The sequence below is a fragment of the Trichechus manatus genome, unplaced genomic scaffold (genome assembly GCF_000243295.1).
Source record: "Trichechus manatus latirostris isolate Lorelei unplaced genomic scaffold, TriManLat1.0 scaffold00028, whole genome shotgun sequence".
In the NCBI taxonomy this organism is placed as follows: Eukaryota; Metazoa; Chordata; class Mammalia; order Sirenia; family Trichechidae; genus Trichechus; species Trichechus manatus.
This window is the reverse complement of record NW_004443964.1, coordinates 13,703,767-13,726,840: the sequence shown is the minus strand read 5'-3', so window position 1 is coordinate 13,726,840 and position 23,074 is coordinate 13,703,767. Positions and strand designations below refer to the sequence as shown.

At 46.4% G+C, this 23,074-nt stretch overlaps 1 protein-coding gene across 1 annotated transcript in view; it reads right to left on the bottom strand.

Annotated features, from left to right (window-relative positions):
• FAM20A (FAM20A golgi associated secretory pathway pseudokinase) overlaps nucleotides 1–22,022 on the bottom strand; it is a 52,745-nt gene extending 30,723 nt beyond the window's left edge. Inside the window, exon 1 of the mRNA XM_004374184.2 lies at nucleotides 21,364–22,022. Within this exon, the coding sequence (XP_004374241.1) occupies nucleotides 21,364–21,767 (404 nt within the window). The 5' untranslated portion in view covers nucleotides 21,768–22,022. The remainder of the gene's footprint in view (nucleotides 1–21,363) is intronic.
• Nucleotides 22,023–23,074: the final 1,052 nt, after the last annotated feature.

Here is a 23,074-nt window from a genome sequence, read left to right as displayed (position 1 = left end):
CCTGGAGCTGACACCCTGAATTTGGACTTTTAGCCTACTTTACTGTAAGGAAATAAATTTCTCTTTGTTAAAGCCATCCACTTGTGGTATTTCTGTTGTAGCAGCACTGGATGACTCAGACAAGATCCTAAAGACATTCATTCACCCAACCCTGGGCGCTTGGGGAAAGGAGCTCCAGTAATGACTGAGATTGAAGTTTCAACCAAGCTGACACGAAAGGGGGTTTAGAGTACCATTTGATTTGATTTTTAGAAACATAAATCAATGTTACATTTCTTTCACACTTGAGTTTGTGCAAAATCCATCTATACGCATTTACCTTCCAAAAATTGGCCAGTGAAAACCCCATGGATCACAACAGAATTATTTTCCGATATAGTGCTGGAAGATGAGCCCCTTAGGCAGGCAGGCACTGAAGCACGCAGTGGCTGCAGCAATGGGCTGGAGCATACCAACGACCGTGAGGGGGCACCAGGCTGGGCAACGTTCCCTTCTGTTCTCCATGGAGTCGCCGTGAGTCAGAGTTGACCTGACGGCAACTAACAGCAACAAAGTGGAAGTAACAACATAGCAAGTGGGAAAAGGAAGATTAAAAGGCATGTTTCTGACCCGAGCCTTCTCTGCTCTTCCAGGAGGATTATGAAGGATTGATTTTTGAATTACAGCCTCCTTACTGAGCAGGGTGGTGGTGGGGGAGTGGCCAATGAACCTACTTATCTGTTTGATGTTGGGAAACCGATAACTGTACCAAGAATTTAGTGAGATTTTGCCAAATGGGCTGGTTTCCCCGAAGCAAACTCATTCCCTTCTTCTTAAAATACAATTGCTTCTTCCTCTCTGAGCTGGTCTCATGCTATGTCGCAATAGACCACATGTTTGGTCTCCCAGCTAAACGGGTCCCCCAGTCCCATCGTGACCTGCAAAGCCACATGCCTAGCTCAGCAGTTGAGTAAGACCTACCCAGAGAGTGATGTGGGGCTGCTGGGCTGAAGCAGAGCCCAGAGGAGACCTGAATAAGAAGGGGCATATCATGGATCTTCCCAGATGTGGGACCCACATGGAGCTCTGTCCCAGGAAGCAGAAATCTCAGATCCAAGAGGAACCAGTGATCTCAAAAATAGGTTTACTGCTCTGAGTAATAATAAGGAAAATAGCTAACCCTTATATATATAGCACTCACACTGTTCCCGAAGCTATTCTAAGCACTTTGCAATTCCAACTCATTTAATCTTCCCAGCATCTTCCTATAAGGCTGGTATTAGTATTAATACCCCCATTTTAAAGACGTGGAAACCAGGTCTAAGCAGCATAAATGACTGGTTGTTGCTGGGTGCCATCAGGTCGATTTTAACTCAGCAACCCCATGTGACACAGCAGAACTGCCCCATAGGGTTTCCTAGGCTACAATCTTTACGGAAGCAGATTGCCAGGTCTTTCTCCCGCAGAGCTGCTGGGTGGGTTCAAACCACCAACCTTTCGAGTAACAGCCGAGTGCTTAGCCATTGCGCCACCAGGGCTCCTTATAAATGACTTATCTAAAGTTATACTACTAGTAAGTGGTAGAGTTGTGATCCAAACTCAAGTCTGAAATCAGGATATGGCTGGGAGATTCTACAAATAATGATTTTTCCCCTTGTTTATAAAAGTAAAGTATTTTTAGTGTAGAAAATTTGGGGAAAAATAAAAGTAAAACAAATAAACACACAACCCAATAATCCCACCATGTCAGAAACGCCCCCACCCCCCAGACAACTGCCCATGCCCGTTATCAACATATTGCATTTCAGCTCCAAGTCCATCCTCATTGCCCACTCTGTTAAAATGGAGCTGGGCTCTTTAAATCGTTCTCCTTTGCAGCTGGTCTGACGTTAAGCTTGGCAGGTTAAGGTGCTGGAGGGGACAAGACAGGAGAAAGGGGCCTTTCTCTTCTTGGCTTTGGTCTTTTTCCCCAGCGTCCAGCTCCTGCAGTGGACAGCTTCTTTCCCTGCTCCTGCAGGGCATGGCTACCAGCAGCTTCGCCGGCACCTCCCTAGGAGGCTTTGCAGCAAATCCTGCAGTACGGCACCTGCTTGAACATGGCTTCCCTTACCACCCTGGAAGGAGTTTTCTAGCAAGTTCCACCAGCATGGCACCACAGCACCTTCTCTGCCATGCAGTGAGCCACGTTCACAACCTCCCCAACAAGGTCTGGTCTCAGCGCTGGGGTAAGGTCTCCTCCTCTATCGCAGTCCTAGGGGCCGTGGCTGCCCCTTATATCTGGGATTCCTATATTCTGTAGAGTTCTCTTTACTTCTCACTAATCAATCCCTCATATTTCAATCCCTAGTATAACGAAGGATTCTTGAACTTTCTCTGGTCAAATTACTGTGTAGTTTCTGTCTCTCAGCTGTTCTCCGACTAATGCATACCACCAAAGAAAATGACAATCATATTACATGTAGTGCATATCATATGCAATCAAATGTGTGATGTAAGATAATACACATCAGCGTAGCAGAGCTCAGAGAAGCCTGAAGTCTCAGCCATGGCAATTCTGCCACACCCAGGCCTTACTGAGAAGGGGTGGCACTCCGAGGGCATTGCCCAGTAAGCGTCTAGACCACAAATCTCACCTCAGATCTGTTTCCTAGACCCACCCTGAGACGTGATGTAAGGGCAAGCTTAGTGTGGAAGAATTTTGGTTCTGGCATTGAAAACACCTGCATTTGCATCCCAGTTTCTTATGTAACTTAACCTCTCTGAGCCTCTTCCTTCATCTGAAAAAGAGGATAATAACAGTACTATCTTACAGAGTTGTGATACCTAAGGCTAGAAGGAATACAATCAGAATGTTCCTTAGAAGCAAGGATGGTGAGACTTCGATTCGCTTACTTTGGACACATCACCAGGAAAGACCAATCACTAGAAAAGGACATCACACTTGGCAGAGGGCTGACGAAAATGAGGAAAACCATCCATGAGATGGACTGTCCCAATGGCTGCAACAATGGACTCGAACATGCCGCTAATCGTCAAGATGGTGCAGGAACGGGCCAGGTTTTCTTCTGTTAACACACAAGCCATGAGTTGGCACCAACTTGATGGCAGCTAACAACGTCATCTTATGGGGTTGCTGTGAGGGTTAAACGAGAATGTCTGTGAAGTGGTCAGCACTGGGCCGAGCACAGAGTCAGTGCTGACTGTCAGCTGTCCTCAAGGCCCCTGATTTATTGGAGGCACAGTCTGAAGCGAAAGGTCTCCAGTGATCAAGGATCAGCCTGTCTAACTGGCTTCAGGAAGGGGCGTAGTTTCTGAAGCACGTAGACTAAAGGTAGACCGATCCAATTCTGTTTTCTTCCAGTTTGCAAGCCCTCGGGATTTGACGTCAAAGGGACAGAGCAGCGATCAATACATGCGTGTTCTCTCTCTCAAAGCACCAGATGTGGTGAAGTCAAACAAGGGCTGGAAGCACTGGTGCTTCCCTGGCAACGAGAGACAGCAAAAACTGCTTCTTCATCATCATCAAGCTAAGTATCAAACATAAATTGGTAAGGCTGGATATTGATGGGAATCAAATAGCTCGTAGGGAACATAAAACAATAACCAGCTAGTGATCCTCCCTCTACTAATAACTCAGTGCTGTCTAACCACACACCCCCATGTTAGGTGCGTTACATACTCAGTCTCACTCCATCCTCCCAGCCACCCGCTGGCCCCACTACACAGACCAAGAAACCCAGGCGCGAGGAAATGTGCCTTGTGTCTCACAGTGCTTATGTGGTGGAGCCAGGATTTAAACCCAGGCTTGCCTAATTAAAGGAGTCCCTGGGTACTGCAAATGGTTAACATGCTCGGTAGTAAACTGAAAGGTTGAAGGTTTGAGGCCACCCAGAGGCATGTCGGAAGAAAGGCCTGGCAACCTACTTCCAAAATATCAGCCATTGAAAACCCTATGGAGCACACTTCTACTCTGACACATGTGAGAGTGCCATGAGTTAGAGCTGACCTGACAGCAACTGGTCCAGTTTCTGGTTTTGCCTAGCTACAAAGCCTCTTAAGAACTCCTTTCATTAATTCCTTTTACTGAACATTTATTGAGTGCCTACTACGTACAAGCAACATTTCAGATATGGGGGTTGGAACGTCAAAGAAACAAACAAGGCCTCCATCCTTGTATTAGCTTCCTGGGGCTGCTGTAACAAATTATCCCCAACTTGATGGCTTAAAACAGCAGTAATGTTTTCCCTCACACCTGTGGAGTCCAGGAGTCCAAAATCAAGGTGTTGGCACTGCTGTGTTCCCGCTGGGGCTCTTCCAGGTTCTGGTGGCTGCCCCAGCATTCTGCCTCCCTCCAATCTCTGTCTCTGTCTTCACATCACTTTCTCCTTTTCTGTCCTTGTCTTCTCCTCCCTTGCTTGTCCCAAATCTCCCTCTCCCTTTCTCTTCTAAGGACACCTGCCCACTGGGAAATCCAGGATGATGCAAATCCAGGATCACCCCAAGATCTGCAAAGTCCTCTCCCTCCCCACCCTCCCCCTCCCACAAATAAGGTAACATTCACAGGTTCTGTGGATTAAGACATGAACATTTCCTTTTTGGGGGCCACATTCAACCCAGTACAATCTTTAAGGCGCCTACAACCTAGTGAGGTCAGACAATGAGCAAATCGATAGACAAGAAGATGGGAAGACGTGTTAAGAGCCATGAAGAAAATAAATGAGGTTGGTGAGAGAGAGCGTCTGGGGACTCTTTTAGGTTGGTAGGACAGGAAAGGCCCTCTGAGGGGCAGCTTTAAAAAGGAGAATGGAAGGACAAGACAGAGCCATCTGACTGTCTCCAGCAGGGACCCAACCGTTCTGGCCCACCCTCTTAACTCATACCCTAATAAGTGTTAAAGACTGAATTGTGTCCCCCAAAAGATATGTGGAGTCCTAACCCCTGGTACCTGTGAACATGCCCTTGTTTGGAAATAGGGTCTTGAAGATGTTACCAGTTAACCAGAGGTCGTAGTGGAGTAGGGTGGGTCCTAATCCAATGTGGGAGGGGTTCTTATGAAAGAGAGACACAAAGGGAAGACAGCCATGGGATGATGAAGGCACAGATTGGAGTGATGTACCTACAAGCCAAAGAATGCCAAGGATCCCTGGCCATTACCAGAAGCTAAGAGAGAGGCATGGAACAGATTCTCCCTCAGAGCGCTCAGAAGGAATAAACAGGGCTGACACCCTGATTTCGGACTTCTAGCTTCCAGAACGTCAAGACAGTATGTTTCTGTTCTTCTAAGCTGCCTAGTTTGTGGTATGATGTTACAGCTGCCCTGGAGAACTAATACAATGAAGAAATGAGACCTCTGGATGAGCTGGGTATAGCATCCCTTGCCAGGAGAGTGAGGAAAGGCCTTTTCGTAAATATAGATAAAACTATTTTATTTTATTATTGTACTTTAGATAAAGGTTTACAGAACAAATATTTTCTCATTAAACAGTCAGTACACATATTGTTTTAAGACATTGGTTAACAACCCCACGACATGTCAACACTCTCCCTTCTTGACCTTACAGGATCTTTTTTTTGGTGAAAATATACATAGCCTAAGTTACACCATTTCAAAAGTTTCTACATGCACAATTCAGTGACATCGATTACATTCTTCTAGTTGTGCTGCTATTCTCACTATCCTTTTTCAAATTATTCCATCACCATTATCTTCAACTCACTGGCCCCTAGGCTTCCCATCAAACCTTTTGAGTTGCTGTTGTCAATTTGATCTCACATAGATAATTCTTTTTTTTTTTTTTTTGTACCTCAGATGAAGGGATAAAACCATTTTAATAACACAAACTGTAAGTAGCCTTAACAGACAACCGGCTCTGTTATTGCCAAAAGGAAGGGCTGCAGATCAATTACTATAAATCCAACCTCATCATTTTTGGCTGACTTCCCCCACCTTTTAATGGGTTTTCAGCTAATAAGCCAACAGAAAGTCTCCTCATTCAGTTACCTGGGGTGTACATTTTGCAATGAGTTTAACCTGAAGGTTACACAGGTAAATTACACTGCTCAAATTACACATTCAATGGTTGCTTTATTGATTTTTTTTTTTTTTTTTTACCCCTAAGGTGGGCATTTGGTTATAATCTATTTTAATGTATTTCCAGCCAAAATTATTGCAGCAGCACTCCATGACATTTGACTTTGAGGTATTGATTGTCCCTTAGCTGATTTGTCACAGTAACTCCAAAACTATCATCTGGAGAAAACCCCGGGCCAGCCCTTGGATCTTCATCTCACCTCTGGACAGAGGTCACTGGCTTTGAATTCACTCACATATCCCGTTTGATTCCACAACCTTCATAAAGAGTCCTTTGTTCTTACTTCTGAGTTCAGCAAATTGCAAAGTCTATTTCTCCGTGCTGAAGGACAACTCTGAAAAGCTGCAGTCCAGGTGCTGCTGGGGGATCATCTTAATGCATAGCCACTCAACGTGGATCAGAAACTCTGCTAGAAAGAGCAAGCTTCATAGACTGCCCACAGGCTGCACCCTCCAACATTCCTCTAGAACCTCAGTGCTTTAAATTCTCTGTGTGGACAAGACAAGGCAGCAGGCCTGAGCCCCCGGACTATGTGGTGTGGAGCCTGAGTGGAAAAGATTTGATGGAGTTGCTCTAGGTCACGGTGCCATCTGCTTACACTGAAAGATGCCCTAGAGCCATCTCTGGTGAGGTTAGAGCCAAGAGTGAAGTTAGCTCTGCCCAGGGCCAACAGTGCCCCTGTCTATAAGGTATACAACAGCCAGTTGCCCATGTTTTTCCAGTTGCCATTGAGTTGATTCCGACTCATCGTGACCCCATGTGCGTCAGAGTAGAACTGTGGTGGAAGATGCTGGTCCTCACACCACACACAGTGTTCTCCCTGAGGGGCACAAGGAGGACACCCCACCCTGAATCAGTGTTAGAATTTTTGCACTCCTCCTGGGCAACTGGGTAGCACAAATGGTTAAGTGATCGGCTGCTAATTAAAAGGTTGGAGGTTCAAGTCTACCCAGAGGCACCTTGGAAGAAAGGCTTAGAGATCTTCTTCCAACAAATCAGCCACTGAAAACCCTATGGAGCACAGTTCTACTCTGACACACATAGGGTCGCCATAGCAGGAATCAACTCAATGGCAACTGGTAAAACCTGGGCAACTGGCTATTTTTTACCATACAGATACGGTTGCTGTTGCCCTGGGTACAGCTAACTTCATTCTTGGCTCCATCAGTCTTGTGTATCCTTCTTTTTCCTTTTGACCCATTTTTCTCAACTATTTTAAATTTATGTTGTGATATATCATAATGATCTTTATGATACACCTAAAAGATTATCTAGCAAATAATCTATTAACTTTTACTTACCGATCTAAAAGATTAAAACAATTATCTTTAAAAAAAATAAAATAAAATGGTAGTCACGTGGCCTTTGTATTCATAATGGAAAGCAACTGAATTCCTTTTCAGAACTTGCTCAGGAAATGCTAAGAGACCTGATGGCTGAAAGACTTGTCTCCTGACTTGTTCCAGCTTCTGAGAAGTGACATCTCAGGCATCCAACTGTGGCTGAGCAACTCATAAAAAGGTTCTCTGCCACAGGTTCCAGGCTACTGAGGCAACGTTTGTGGTAGAAAATCCGTCCTTGATGATGTATTTAATTTTCTAATAGCAAATGATACTAGAAGATCCATTCTCAGTCTCTCACTATCATTTTATAATAATGTAATTATTACAACACAGGCACAATTTTCTCCTGTGTTGCTTTGATGCCATTGAGTTGACTGGAGGGTATTTTTATTCAGTCTGCTTTTTCAATGGTGAGCTGTCTAGAAGTCCGGCCTCTGGAGGGCCTCAGTGCAAGGGCAGTGCCTGCGTTTCCTGTTAAGTGTTTTCACCAGGGCCTACGTAGGCCAGCTGTGGATCCATGCTATGGACAACTGAAGCCTCGTTAGCCCAGGCGATGTCAAGGGAAGCTGCTTTTACCACTGACAGCTGCCTGCCCACTGTTGTAAAACCAACCAGCAGAAGGGACATCCCTTGAGCCTTTGCTCAGTAGAACAGAGCTATATTGTGTAAACACTCCTCTTTAATAGCCATGATACTCAAATCTGCCTAGATAGCCTTTGACAGGCTTTGGCCAACAGAAGTGACACACACCATCACAGACAAGGTCCCAGACATGTGAGGGAGTACAGCCAAGATCAGCAGAGCCAACCCAGCAGCTGACCACAGATGCCTGAGTGAGCCTAGCAGAGACCAGAAGAACCACTCTGCTGAGCCCAGACCAAATTGCTGACTTGCAGAATCATTTGCTAAAAAAGTGGTTTGTGTTTTAAGCCACTAAGTTTGGAGTGGTTTGTTCTTCAGCAAAAGGTAACAGGAGACAGGGCCTTAAGGAAGCTCTCTTATGCTCAAGTGGCCAGAACACTGGCAAAACCATGGGGGAGGGTGAATAGGGGGCAGGTTCTATACAGTATCAGTATCAATAGATACTAGATAATAGATAATAGAATAGTATCAGTGACAACAGATGAGAGTTTGGAGTGAGGAGGATCAGAAGGCTTGTGTTTCAGGCACATCAATTTTAGAGAAAAGAAAAATAATAAGAAGTTTACTCAATTTACATATATCACATGTCAGTGGTTTTCAAAAAATTTCTAGAAGTGGAACCCTCTTTTCAAAAAAAATCTTACACAGAATTCCCCAATATATAAAACAGATAAAATTTGTAATTTATTATTATAAATTGAATTTATATGGTCTTCGATGTAAAATTATTTTTAAAAGTTAATCACAGAGAACAGTCAGGATATTAGGATTATCATCTCAAGCATTCAAAATCAAGGGTAATGAATGACAGGAATAATCTTATTTCAGCATCCAATTTCTGCATATCATTTTGGTAGTGGAGTATTAAAAAAATGCTGATAAACACACATAAGTAGTTCCAACTGGAAACGGTTTTAGTAGCTCACCTTGCAGTCTCAGGATCTTCCTCTATTAAACAAAGATGGGAGGAGAAACCAGCTGTTAGCATAAGTTACTTCTCGGCAGGCTCAATGCTCTACAACGGTGCAAAACGCAATGGGTGTGGTTTTCTTATATCGAAACTAACTTAAGGTGTGTGTGTGTGTATATATATATATATATATATATATATATATACATATATATATATGTAAAACTAGTTGCCATTGAGTCAACTCCAACTCATGGCAACCGCCTGTCTGTCAGAGTGGAACTGTGCTCCATAGGGTTTTCAATGGCTGATTTCCAGTAGTAGATCACCAGACCTTTCTTCCTAGGTGCCTCTGGGTAGACTCCAACCTCCAACCTTTTGGTTAACAGCTGAGTGTGTTAACCATTTGCACCACCCAGGAACACTGCTTAAGGTAAACGCTTTTAAAATCAAAATGTAATCCATCATTTGCTGAACCTGTGAAGTACCTCTCAGGACCCTGGTAGTTTAGGAAGCATAGCTTGAAAACAATTGCTTCATATTTCCACCGGGACAGACTTTCAAGAAGAATTCTTGGTTGAAGATGTTCAAAGTTTGGAAAACAAAGCTGTGAGGTCACAGACTCACCCTTTTCATTCCAAAACTAGGGACTTAGTCCTGAAGATCACAGTGCTGTTCTCAGGATTAACACAGAGGAGAGCCACTGATGGCACAATTGCTAATCTGAAAGTTGGCAGTTTGAACCCACCAGTGTCCCCGTGGGAGAAATAACTGCTTCCATAAAAATTACAGCCAAGAAAACCCAATGGAGCAGTTCTACTCTGCCACATGGGGTCAGTACGAGTTGGAATCAAGTTGACAGTACCCTTCAACAATCTTGACTCCCCAATGAGTTCTCTTTCTCTTGCCTCAGAGACTTTTTCATGAGCTCATGAATGAGCTGGGTCCACATCAATTTCTTTTTTTGGCTCCCATGGAGACAGAAAGGTCAATTTAAGAGATGCTCCAATAAATTAAGATTTCTATTTCCTTCGGAAGATTTTAATGGTTCATACCAAAAGTTTGCATGTTAAGAATTGGTTATGAATGCATTTGTTTAAGAATACTCTTACTAAAATGCCAGAATAACAGCTATAAAAACCCACCAAACCCACTGCCATTGAGTCCATTCCAACTCATAGCGACCCTACAGGACAGCGTAGAACTGCTCCATATGGTTTCCCACGCTGTATTCTTTATGGAAGTAGATTGCCACATCTTTCTCTTGAGGAGCTGATGGTGGATTTGAACTGCCAACCTTTTAGTTAGCAGCCAAGTGCTTTAAATACTGCACCACCAGGACCCGTTAACAGTGGCTATTCGAGTCAGAAATTATAGCAGACATAAGTTGAGAAACTTCTGGTATCACTCTGGTCACTGCAGTTCCTCCAGGGCCCTTGCCGTCTGTGCTTCCACTGGCTTTTGGGGAACTGCCCTTCCCCACACTGCGCCGTGGGATTGTTGTTGTTATCTGCTTTCAAGTCAAACCACAACTCATGGCAATCCCATGCACAACGGAATGGAGCTGATGGGAAGCTGCACCTCCCTAGCATCAACCTCACACTGGGGCAATAACAGCCCCTACAGCCTGACTGTATTTCCAGCCCTGGCCAGTCGGCATCTTTGCCCAGTATCTTTCTTTTTGGAGATGGGAGAAGCCCTCTTCTCTTTCTGGTCCCAGAGCTGATAGGATGTTGAGTACTGGTAGTGATGTCTTATACCACAGGTAAAGACGAAGAAAGGCAGATGAAGTACATAGAGGGGGCTAGAGACTACAGACATTTGTCAGTTTGATGAACTGTGGTGGCTTGTGTGTTGCTATGATGCTGGAAGCTATGTCACTGGTATTTCAAATACCAGCAGGGTCACTCATGATGGACAGGTTTCAGTGGAGCTTCCAGACTAAGGCAGACTATGAAGAAAGGCCTGGTGATCTACTTCTGAAAATGAACCAATGAAAACTCAACGGATCACAACAGAATATTGTCTGATATAGTGCTAGAAGATGAGCTTCCTTAGCTTAAAAAAACAAAAAACAAAAAACACCCCGTTGTTATCAAGTCGATTCCAACTCACAGCTACCCTATAGGATAGAGTAGAACTGCCCCATAGGGTTTCCAAGGAGCAGGTGGTGGATTCGAACTGCCAACCTTTTGGTTAGCAGCTGAACTCTTAACCACTGCACCACCAGGGCCCCCTTCGGTTGGAAGGCACTTAAAATACACAGTGGCTGCAACAATGGACTCAAGCACATCTATAATCGTGAAGATGGTGCAGGACGGGCAATGTTTTGTTCTGCTGTACGTTGGGTCATTGTCACGAGTCAGAGCCTATTCCGTGGCAACTAACAACAGATACAAAGAAAGAGACTCCTGATGGTGTTCCCGAAGCTGTTTCTAGTTGCTCCGAGGCCAACTCCTCCCGCCTTTCCTGAGGCTTGGTTACACGAGTCTCTACATCGACTTTTCCTGCTTGAGCTAGAGTTGGGTATCCTGATGAATGTAGGGAATACTTTGAGAATATAATGAGCTGTTGCTCAGAAAAATGCACATAGGCACAGAATGAAAACTTTGCATAAAATTTCAGGGAAGGAGTGGAGCTCAGCACTTGAACTCAGTGGGGTTCAATGAGCCAAGTCTAAAAACCACTGTGACAAGACATTGATTGGATTATGGAATTGTGGTTTGTCAGTCTGACTTTCTCTGGTATCTCTTAGTGCTTGGGGGAGTGCAGAACGCACAAATAAGCAGCTATGGGTTGTGTGTAATTCATAACTGAGGGTAAAAAGAATATGAGCTCAACTGTGACAGTAGATAAATATACTTTGCTTACAGGGTTCATGACTATTCAGCCACTGAAGGAAATGAGCCAGAAGTATACAAATCCCATTTCAACTGATGAAACCGAGACCATACGGGACACTTGAACTGGCCCGGAGAGACCATTTATCCTTCTATATAGACTCCATTTTAGTTCGCATCATCAAAGTATTTACCTAAGACCTCTGGAGTGTGACCCAAATGTTGACAATTAGCCGCAAGTTTGCTGAGAGCTGTGCTTGACTTCCTGGGGCTGAACAGCCCTGTTTTTCTTTGGCCAGGGGAGGTCTTCTCTAGCCCATCAACCATTTCCAAGTTTTCTAAAACCTTATCTCTTCCCAGTCCGCCTAGACGTTTATGGTCCAGCTTTGGAATCCATGTGCCCCTGGGCCAACGCTCCTCAACTTTCTCTTTTACTCTCAATATTTTGCTGAATTTTAGTTCAGGCTCTTGGTTTCTTAAGAATCGTTGGGCTCCACTATTTCCTGTTCTCTTGGGCTTCTTAAATTCATTATCTGGTTTATTACTAGCAAATCCAATAAAAAGGCCCTTTTCAGGGGCATAACCTTGCCTCTTGCTCAGGCCAAATTCCACTGGCTGCCCTAAGTACTTGGCCTCCAAAGCCAGCCTTCAGGGATGGAAAATCCTGGACGCTGGCATCTCCCAGCCATTCAAATTCAGTTCTGTCTTGATTCCACATTCCAACCACAGGGCATTCTGCCAAGTGGCAGGGCACAAAACGGGCTACGTTTTTTTTTTTTTTTTCCACGCTGTGATTTTCATCACGCACATATGTGTGTGTGCCTGTCCATACTAACAGGTACACAGATGCTTTGGCTCCTAGTAACTTCTGCTCCACTCAAGCCACAGCTGTTTAGAATGGCATTCCCACTTGGCTCCCAGCTATCCACAAACCTACTTCAGCAGAATCTGCAGGCTCTAATCAGCCTCCAGCTTAATAAATAATCACAACAAAAATACAGGTCAGCACCTGCCAACGAGCAGAACAGGGATTACTTTGGCTAAATCAGGGTCTCTGTGTTTCCCATTTTTCTTTAATGCAGGACTGCTTGGCTGCTCCTTCTCAGAAAGCACATGAAACAGAAGAAATTCTCTCTTCTTGGCAAATGACACCTTCTCAACTCTCTTTCAACACTTTTTTTTTTTTTAATAGAGGAAAATAGACCATCGACTAGCAGCTACCAAATTCTGGTGTCATCTGTTCCCAATGATTTGTTCTGCAAAGATTTACTCTGGGTCTACCCTATGGATCACAGTGGACCTTACGGATCGCAGTGGAACACTGTCTGATCTGCAACCAATCATGGGGATGGTACAAGACTGGGCAGTGCTTCGTTCCCTTGTGCATGGGATCGCCATGACTTGTGGGCTGACTTGACAGCCGCTAACAACAACAACCCCATGGCAAACTATGACGCAGACGGGCAAGCTGAGGGCCATTCATGCCAAGAGCAAGTGGTCGTTCATCTTCGCGTGAAACTCCAGATAACTGCCACGAAGCTGTAGCTGGAAACAGTGCGTAGGCGTAAAAAACAATCAGGTATAAACGGAGAAGGTGTGCACAGCCCAGTAAGGGTCTGCATGGGTGTGGGTGGTCGGAAAAGCCCATCCAGAAAAGAAAACGCTAGAAACTGTACGCATCAAAGGACACAGGGTGGTGGAGCCGGTGGCGAAGAGCCTGGATTCCAGAGCCAGACTCTCTGGGTGCAAATCCTGCTTGGGGTTTGCTAGCTGCCTGACCTGGGCAAATTATGTAACCCCGTCCCCAGTTTCCCCTATAAAACAAAGTAAACAGCAGGACCATATTTGTCTTCTATTGATGTGCAACAAATTACCACAAACTTAGTGGTTTAATCAACACCTATTTTGTAGGTCGGAAGTCTGGCCTGGTGTGGCTGGCTTCCCTGTGCAGGGTCTTAAAACAAACAAAACCTGTTGCCGTCGAGTCGATTCTGACTCGTAGTGACCTTATAGGACAGAGTAGAACTGCCCCATAGAGTTCCCAAGGCTGAAATCTTTACCAAAGCAGGCTGTCACATCTTCCTCCCGAGGAGTGGCTGGTGGGTTTGAACCACCAATCTTCTGGTTAGCAGTCAAGTGCTTAGCCACTGCGCCACCAGGGCTCTGTGCAGCGTCTTAGAAGGGTAAAATTAAGGTGTTAGCTGGGTTGAGTTCTCATCTGGGGGCTCGAGGGAAGAATCTGCTTCCAAGCTCATTCCTTTTTTTTTTTTTAAAATAATATTTTGTTTATTTTCGGTGAAGGTTTACCCAGAAGTTTAGGTTTCCATTAAACAATTTCTACACAAATCGTTCAGTGACGTTGGTTACATTTTTCACAATGCGTGAACATTTTCACTATTTCTGTTCTGGTTCTTCCGTTTCCAACCTCAGTCTTGTTGGCAGAATTCACCTCCTTTTGAGTATAGGATTGAGGCCCCTGATTCCCTGCTGGCTGTCAGCTGGCGGGCTGGTCTTAGCTTCTAAAGTCTCTCATAGCCCTTGCCACTGGCCCACTCTGTCTTCAAGCCGGGAATGGTATGTCCAATCATTCTCGTGTTTTGAATCTCTGACTTTAACAAGCCGGAGAAAAAACACCCTCTGCTTTTAAAGCACTCATGTGATGGGCCCACCTGAATAACTGCCCTGTTTCAAGGTCAACTGACTTGGGACTTTAATTAAACCCACTGCTGTCGAGTTGATTCCAACTCATAGTGACCTTATAGGACAGAACAGAACTGCTCTATAGGGTTCTCAAGGTTGTGATCTTTATAGAAGTAGACTGCCACATCTTTCTCCCGTGGAGTGGCTGGTGGGTTTGAACCACCAAACTTTTGGTTAGCAGCCACGCACATTAACCACTGCACCACTAGGGCTCCATTAAACCAAAAAAAACCCGTCACTGTCAAGTCGATTCCAACTCATAGTGACCCTATAGGACAGAGTAGAACTGCCCCATAGGGTTTCCAAGAAGCAGCTGGTGGATTCGAACTGCCGACCTGGTTAGCGTCCCAGCTTTTGGTCACTGCACCACCAGGGTTCCCTTACATCTGCAAAACACCAGGACTTTAATTACATCTGCAAAATCCCTTTGAAGCAGAACCTAGATTAGCATTTGATTGGATAACTAGGAGAGGTTGTGTTCATCAGGGCAGGGAATCTTGAACATCTATCTTGAATTCTACCTACCACAAGTACCTATTTCTAGGGAAGCTGTGAGGCCTAAATTAACAAGCATATGCAAGTGCCTGGCACATAGCAAGCATCTTTCAGGTAAGGGGATTCGCACACAAAGAACTGAACAGTTGGGGTCCCAGGATTGATGAAAATTTGGTTGAGGTGAAAGGAGTGTGTTAGGGATTGGGAGAAATGGAATAGTTGAAGAACATCTTTTAGTTCTTGGCCATAGGGCTTCATTCTGATATACTTGGAAACTGGAAGTACCTGTCCTCCTTGGATGACCAACACTGGTATTCTCCTGATTTAGGCCTTTGCTGTGGAAATGAGATCTGGGCTTTTGAAATGGGGAGAAGGGACCTGGAAAAGCCTTCTGGATCAGCACTCTCAGACCTTTTGATCTTGAGAAGAATGGAGACGTTTTCTCCAGTTACAATCCAGGGATTCAGAAACCACTAAAATAATAAACCCCACCCACCAAAACAAACCCAAACAGTTGCCATCAAGTTGATTCTAAATCATGGCGAACCATGTGTTGCAGAGTAGAACTGCTCCATAGGGTTTTCAAAGTAGTGACCTTTTGGAAGCAGATCACCAGATCTTTTTTCCAAGGCACCTCAGAGTGGGTTTGAACCACTAACCTTTTGGTTAGTCAAGGGCTTAACTGTTTGCACCACCCATAGCTTTTCCAAGGCTCTAGCGAGGGTGAGGTAGGTGAGAAATGGGAGTCGGATTTCCACTTCCTCTGCTAACCACACACAGGTCATGGTTGACGTGGTTGGTCCATTTTCAAACAGAGAAAGACCATTTCCTTTCTTAGCCTGGAATAGTCAGCAGAAGAATCAGACGAAGGACCAACGCTCTGTTGACTCCAGGAAAAAGGCAATGGCTACTATCCACTATGTGAGGACCTGGACTTGCACCCAAGCTACAGTTGAATTGTCTGCTCTCAAGAAATCTCTGCTCTGGATAGCCTGCGGCAGGCCTGAGATAAGCAGAAAAGGGATAAATAGGTGGGAGTGGGGAGAGGAAGGGGGGTGGGAGAAAAGAGACCAGCATTTCTGGGTAACGCTCTTTCCACAAACGCCATGGTGGAAAGGAGCTTTTGTTTCAAAAACTCCTAGACTCGACAGTTCTCATTTCCAGCTGAATTCTTTTGATCTCTTCTGACTCTTTCTCCTCCCTCTCCTCTGTCTGCCTTGCTCCTGGATCTTCTCACAGCTTCCCCCGGAAAACTTGAGCCAATTTACTCCCTTTGAACAACTGTCACTTTTGAAAAGCTGCCCAGTCTCTTTGCTGTGATTTTCAAAGAGAAACTGAGGACTAGGCTTTCTTGCAGTGACAGCAAGTAGGGATGACAGGAGCTTCTGATAGTGGGAAATGCGGGTGCTCGTGCGCACACACACACACATACACACACACACACACACACACACCACTTCTAAGAAATGCTGACCTATATCCACAGGAAAATGTAACCTTCCTGATATCTGGGGAAGACATCAAGAAAGAAGAGCAGAGAGTTGTTAAATCTGAGCTGTAGCTGCTGGAGTCTCTAGATCGGGAAGCCATCCCTCTGCCTGACATTGCCAGCCAAGACCACAGGGTTACAAAGGAACTGACCAAAGGCATGGGAGCAAAAGGCGAGACCAAGCTGACCAGTTTTGACCTGTCAAAGGACAGATGTTGTCTGGTTTGGATAGCTTGAAGGCCAAGGAAGAAATCCAAAGCCCAGCCTCTAAGGATGCAAGGATAGCAATCAGTGAACTGTTACCTGTGCTGCAGGTAAGCCCTGCCTTACATCATTACTTAGTAAGGAAAAGGACTAACAGGAGCATAATTCTACCTTGTTAGTTTATGGCTTGAAATAGGGACGATGACTTCTTCTTTGCTCCCTGTGCTGTCTCCTCTTTACCATTCAAGACAGGTGCCAAATGTGTCACTGTACCTGATGGAGCCTGGCGTTGGCTCTCTAGCTGTGATCAGTGGCTGATGATCTGACAGAAACACTTTCCCTGATTGCATTTTTAACTTGGATTGTGCCACACTTAGTTACATTTTGAGGGGGAAAGGGAAGGAGGGAAAGAAGAACAGCAGGTTGAGGAGGATTGCAGAAAGCCTGAGGGTCAGACGGCTCGCTGACAGCCCACCCTACGCATGATTATGTCTTTTGCATTTCAGCTCAGCTAAATGCTGAAGTCAAACGAACAAATACTGACCAAACACCTGAAACATTCAAAACAGTGGATAATCTCCATCTTCCATGATGTGAAATTGAAAGTGAATGGCTGGGGGAAAAAGACAGGCTATCACCTACCTCCTATTGGTAATGGAAAGGAGCCCTGCTGGCGCAGTGTTTAAAGCACTTGGCTGCTAACCGAAAGGTTGGTGTTTTGAAACCACTAGTGGCTCTTTGGGAGAAAGATGTGGCAGTCTGCTTCTGTAGAGATTTACAGCCTTGGAAATGGGGTTGCTATGAAGTCGCTATGAGTTGGAATTGTCTCAACGCAGTGGGTTTGGTTTTGCTTTATTGGTAACGGAAGGAGCCCTGGTGGTGCAGGTTAAAGTGCTCAGCTGCTAACTAAAAGGTCTGTGGTTCGAACACTCTAGTGGCTCCTTGGGAAAAAGATGTAGCAGTCTGCTTCTGTAAAGATTATAGCCTTGGAAACCCTAGGGGGCAGGTCTAGTCTGTCCTATAGCGTCGCTATGAGTTGAAATTGACTTAATGGCAGTGGGTTTTTTGTTTTTTATTGGTAATGGAGTTCCTGGGTTGCAAAAATGGTTTGCTCTCAGCTATTAATCTAAAGGTTGGCAGTTCGAACGCACCTAGTGGCACTGTGAAAGAAAGGACTGATAATTTGCTTTTATAAAGTTTATAGCTGAGAAAACTCCATGGAGCAGTTCTGCTCTGTAACACTGAGGTCACCCTGAGTCACAACTGACTTGACAGCAACAGTTTTTTTTTTAACTGTTATTGAGTCCCTGGGTGGTGAGGTCAGTTAAGGGCTCAACTACTAATCGAAAGGGCTTCAAACCAGTTTGAACTGGTTCAGTCATGGCCCATGAAGTGAAACCGGAACAGACCCAAATTTTTAAAATTTATGGTGACCCGGAACTTTAACCACAATGGGAAAAATTACGGGTTGAAGCTCTGGAATAGGAGACTCAGAAAAGGTGTAGTGAGCCCTTTCAGGAGCCTGATGCGTGAGACTGGATTATTGCCAGGACTGAGGAGAGCAACACACATTCAAAGCAGCGTGGCTGGCTGCCATCTTTGAGCAGGGCACCGCTGTTCTGACTCTGTGCAAAATCTGACGGGCGAGAGATTTGGTTGCTATGCAACATGTATGTTGCCCTTGTTTTCCAAGAGGGAGATTAAATTTCTAGCAGGACTTTGACCCATAATTTTTCCCATTCCAGTTATGGTTCAGTAAAGTTTAACAAATTTGGGTCTGTCCCGGTGTTGCTTCCTTGTCCATGATTGAACCGGGAAGAATGGGTTTGAAGCCCTGGTTTGAACTCACCCAAAGGTGGAAAAAATGCCTGGTGATCTATTTCCAAAAGATCACAGCTATTGAGAACCTTATGGAGCACAGTTCTACTCTGCACATATGGAGTTGCCCTGAGGAAGAATGGCAATGTGTTTGGTTTCTTTGGTACTGGTAATGGCTCAAGTTGTAGAAAGATACTTTCTGATTTCACAGCATTACTTATTACTGTGGCAAAAAAAAAAAAAATTACTCAGAGAGACTAATGGTCTCTTCTGGGCAAGTGGTGAAGAATGCTGACTTGGCCTATTTTCTTACCTGTCCATCTTCTAGTGTGGAGAATGGTTTGCAGATACCATTATTTTCGATAGCAGCTAATGCTAGGTAATTATGGGCATGGAGGCATTGACATATGTCTATAAATCACTAGACTAAAAATATTGTCTAGGTTGTGGCTATAAACAAAAAGGGCTACTGTCTGCGCAAGAGAAAAACAATTAGCAAAGTCATGCATTGTTTCTTCTTCTGCTGTCTGCTGTAATTATTTCTCTGTCCTAAGGTCTGGAGCCTTCGTTGATGCTACACATTGCATGTAGCAGGCACGCGGGTTTCTGCACATCCATGTGTCCTCGGGGCACAGGCCCACTGAAGGTCGTAATAAATGACTCTCTCTCACAATACAACTCTAAGCCTGAGTCAAATTCCCACTGGCTAATGAGTCTTCCATCTTCCATTTTTAACTCTGACATAAGTAACGACACATATGCTTAATAATATCGTCACGTGGACATTTACAGTTCAGGAGAAGGTGGGGTGTTCTCTGCCTCTGAGGTCCAGTTTCGACATTCGTAAATACAGCTGACTGTCCTGTTATCGCTCGCAAACTTCGCTTGTGATTTTAGGTGTTTGAAGGAAGTGACAGTGGTATTTATCACAACTGTCACATCCAACCAACCTCACTGCCTATTACCTCTGAATACAGCAAGGTCATTAACCCCCATTGATCCTCTGCTAAATGACCGAGATCTTTTCTGGTCAGTAAATGTGTTTTTTGTGACATATAGAGGTGTAGAAATCAAGCTCGGAATCGACCGTAAGACAGCTGGGTGATAATGATTTTTTGCTTTTCTGCCAAAAAATTCCCCTGGATTTTCTTGTGGGACCAAAGTAACATTGTAAGTTTAAGACCACGAAAAAAACCACAAAATGAATGCTGATCTACGTTTATAAAAGCAAGTCTGCAAGTGACTTTGCTAACAGTCCCTCACCTTCAAATCCACACACACACACACACACACACACACACACACACACACACCCCACTTGCCATAGAATAGATTTTGACTCATAGTGACCCTCTGTGTTACAGACTGGAACTGCTCCATAGGATTTTCTTGGCTGTACTCTTCATGGAAGCAGATCACCAGGCTTTGCTTCTGCAGCACTGCTGGGTGGGTTCTAAATGCCAATTTACAGGTTAGTAGTCCAGCGCAAACCATCTGTGCCATCTAATGACCTCGAATCCACATTAGGCATGTAGATAATTGTTCTAAGGGCAAAATTTCCTAGTTCACTGATCCAGACGCCCATGTTATTGATGAGATAAAGGTAATATTGAAAATGACAGTGTCTGAGAATCCATCTCAAACTGCCTTTTTATTGCGTACAATTAGCAATGGAATGGAGAACTACTTTCTAATATAAAACCGTCAGCCACAGAGCTGCAACTGAAATTCACTGCAGTGATCTCCGCCGAGATCTCTGAACCTCTTCCTCTTTTTACTTTCTGAAGGCTTATTTTATTTTATTTTCAGTAAGTCTCAGCACTAGGGAGTAATGAGCAAACAGTTAAATTTGGGCATATGACTAGCTCTGAGTTTCAACAGAGTTAAGGTCTGCCCATCCTCCTGAGGGACTATAAAAGCACCCGATGACATCTCATTTTGAAATCTCTGGCATTGAGGAAAGTGATGGGTGTGGCCCAAGAGCGAACTCTGGCTGTGAGCGGTATTTAAAACAAGTTCTGTACTTCAAAACGGAGTCCTTAACCATAGAAAGGCTTTCTGCCATTAGCTGATCTCAGCAATAACCACCTGCCTTCTCCAAAACCCCACTTTCTTTTACAAAAGCATCCTTCTTAATCTTATTCTACGTATTTTTTTCTCTACATTTTGCTTTGGGTTTTAAACATTCCCAGGCAGATTTTTATCTCCTCTGCTGAAGCATCAAGTCTCAGATTCAAGTTAGCCCAAATCACCACGGTAATAAAACTGCCTTCAAGTTACAATACTCCCCAGAGTGGGAGAAGCCACGTTTTAAACACGAACAGAGAGGTGGCTGTGGCAGAGAAATGACCGTTTACTTCCTGTCCCAGCTGACCTCTTTTGAGCTCGTTAAAAGGACACCAGGCAAAGGAAAGGAAAAAGAGCAAGGGTTTCCGGGGAATAGGGTTGCTTTCTGGAAGGCGCCCAAGTGTACCCAAAGAGCAGAGGTGAGTGCTGAATTCGAACCAGCCCGGAAACCTCATCCCGGGAAGTCCAGCAGGGGCTTTCCACCCGGCGAAAGAGGGAAAATAATCAGGGATCAGGAGTGGGGCTAAGGCGCGAACAAGAGTGGCTCAAAGGGAGGGGCCGGAGAGCGTTTCTTCGCTGTGAAGCGGCATAAAAACTTTTTCTTGCACTGTCTTACTTTGAGACTGAACAGCTGGGGGAGGGGGTGTAAAGATGCGGAGCACACGCTAAGCCAAACGCCAGGCTTAAGAGTTTAGGGCGTCGCCGCGGGCCAGGCCGGGTGCGGCGGGGGAAACTCGGCGGGGCACGCGGGCGCCTGGCGCGGGGAGCAGGGCAGGGTCCTCACCTGTTCCAGCGGGCCACTTTCCTCCGGTAATACCGCAGCGCCTCCTGGCTGGCCAGTAGTGAGTCTTCGGGCCCCAGGAGAGGCGGCTCTTCCAGGACGCTGTACAGCGGGTGGGCGAAGAGGGCCTGCAGCTTGGAGCCAGGGCCGCTGCGGCCATCGCCGCCCCGCTCAGCCCGGGGTCCGGCTTGGGAAAAGTTACGCGCGGCCGGGCCGGGGTCCGAGGAGGCTGCGGGGGAGTCCGAGGCCGGCGACGAGACGCGGCCCGCGCAGGGGCAGCTCGGCGGGTCCTCCCGAGGCCGCAGCTGGCGCTGTACTTGGGGCCAAAGGTGGAAGTAGAGGTCGGCGGAGAGCAGCGTGCCCAGCAGCAGCAGGGTCAGCAGGCGGTCCCGGCGCAGCCCCGGCATGGCCCAGCCGGGGCGCGGGGCGGCGGGACGCGGGCCGTCCCCGGGGACCCGGGAGGACGCCTGAGCGCAGGCGGAAGACGCGCCCGGAGTCCCGCGGCTGGCTGCACACGGCGCAGGGGAGCCTTTTTTGAGGGGTGCAGCCCTGAACTTGGGGACAGGGTGCAGGGAGCGCCGGGGCTCGCGGCGTGGGCAGGCTTCCCTTCCCGGGGCAGAGTGGAGCCGAGGCGATGAGGTCCCGGGGGCGCCTAGTTCTCGCGCCTTCTCTCCCCGGGGCCGCCCGCCCGAGCGCCCGCGGCAGGTGGAGATCCCCCGGGTGCAGTCCGGGGCGGCGGACCAGGGCGACGGCGAGGAGGAGCCGAGGACGCAGGCGGCGGCGCTCACCCCCGGGAGGAGGACGGCGGCTGCAGAGCCTGGGGCGGCTCTCCAGAGGATGCTGTCGCCTCAGCGGCTGCTGCGACTGCTCCTTCTGCGGGCGGCGGGGACGCCCGTGCCCCGGCTGGCACGGCGGCGGGAGCGGGGAGTTGGCGAAGCAGGGGCTCCTCCCGGCTTGTCTGCGCGCCGGGCGCGCGGAGGCAGAGGTAGCGCGGGGCCTCCCCCCGCGGGCCGGGCGCCGCACCTCCGCCCACTCTCAGTTGGCACCTGCCTCTGGCGCGGCTCGCCAGCCAACTCCCGGTCCCTCTGCCGCCTCTGCCCTTCCACCTTGTCACCCAACCCACTCCCACGCCCATCCCCCTCACCCCAGGCTTTCCACTTTCCCTGCTCAGGGCTCAGTTCAGACACTTCGGGGACTCAAGCGAGGGGGGCTCAGGACTTTTATTTTTATTTTTTAGAAAAAGGACACGGCCTCCCGTATAGCTTCTCTCCTGTAAACTTCGCTAGATTTTTTTTTGGGGGGATGAGGGGTTGTCTTTCCTTTCTTTCGTGTTTCCTAATATATGCTGGGCACATGTTAGGTTCCTAACAACTTTGTGTCACGTGCCTGGCACGTAGTAGGTGCTCAGGAAATACCCACTTTAATGAATGAAAAAGCCTTACCTTTAAAAACAAGGCACCAGTTTTGCCTGGAATCTTGGAAATTTCCTGTTTGGATGGAGTTTCATCACAATGTACTGTGCGTGTACTTTAAAAAGAGGACATTTTTTCCTCCACTGAAGGAGAGAGCGCCATTCTGATGACCCCATTCCCAACTTCTGAGTTCAGCTTGGTGTGAAAATAACCCACCCAGATGAATTCCTGGAGGACACACGTTGGACTTTCTCCTGACATCCTGTGAGGATGTTTTCCTTTGAGGAAGAGGGAGGGGAGGG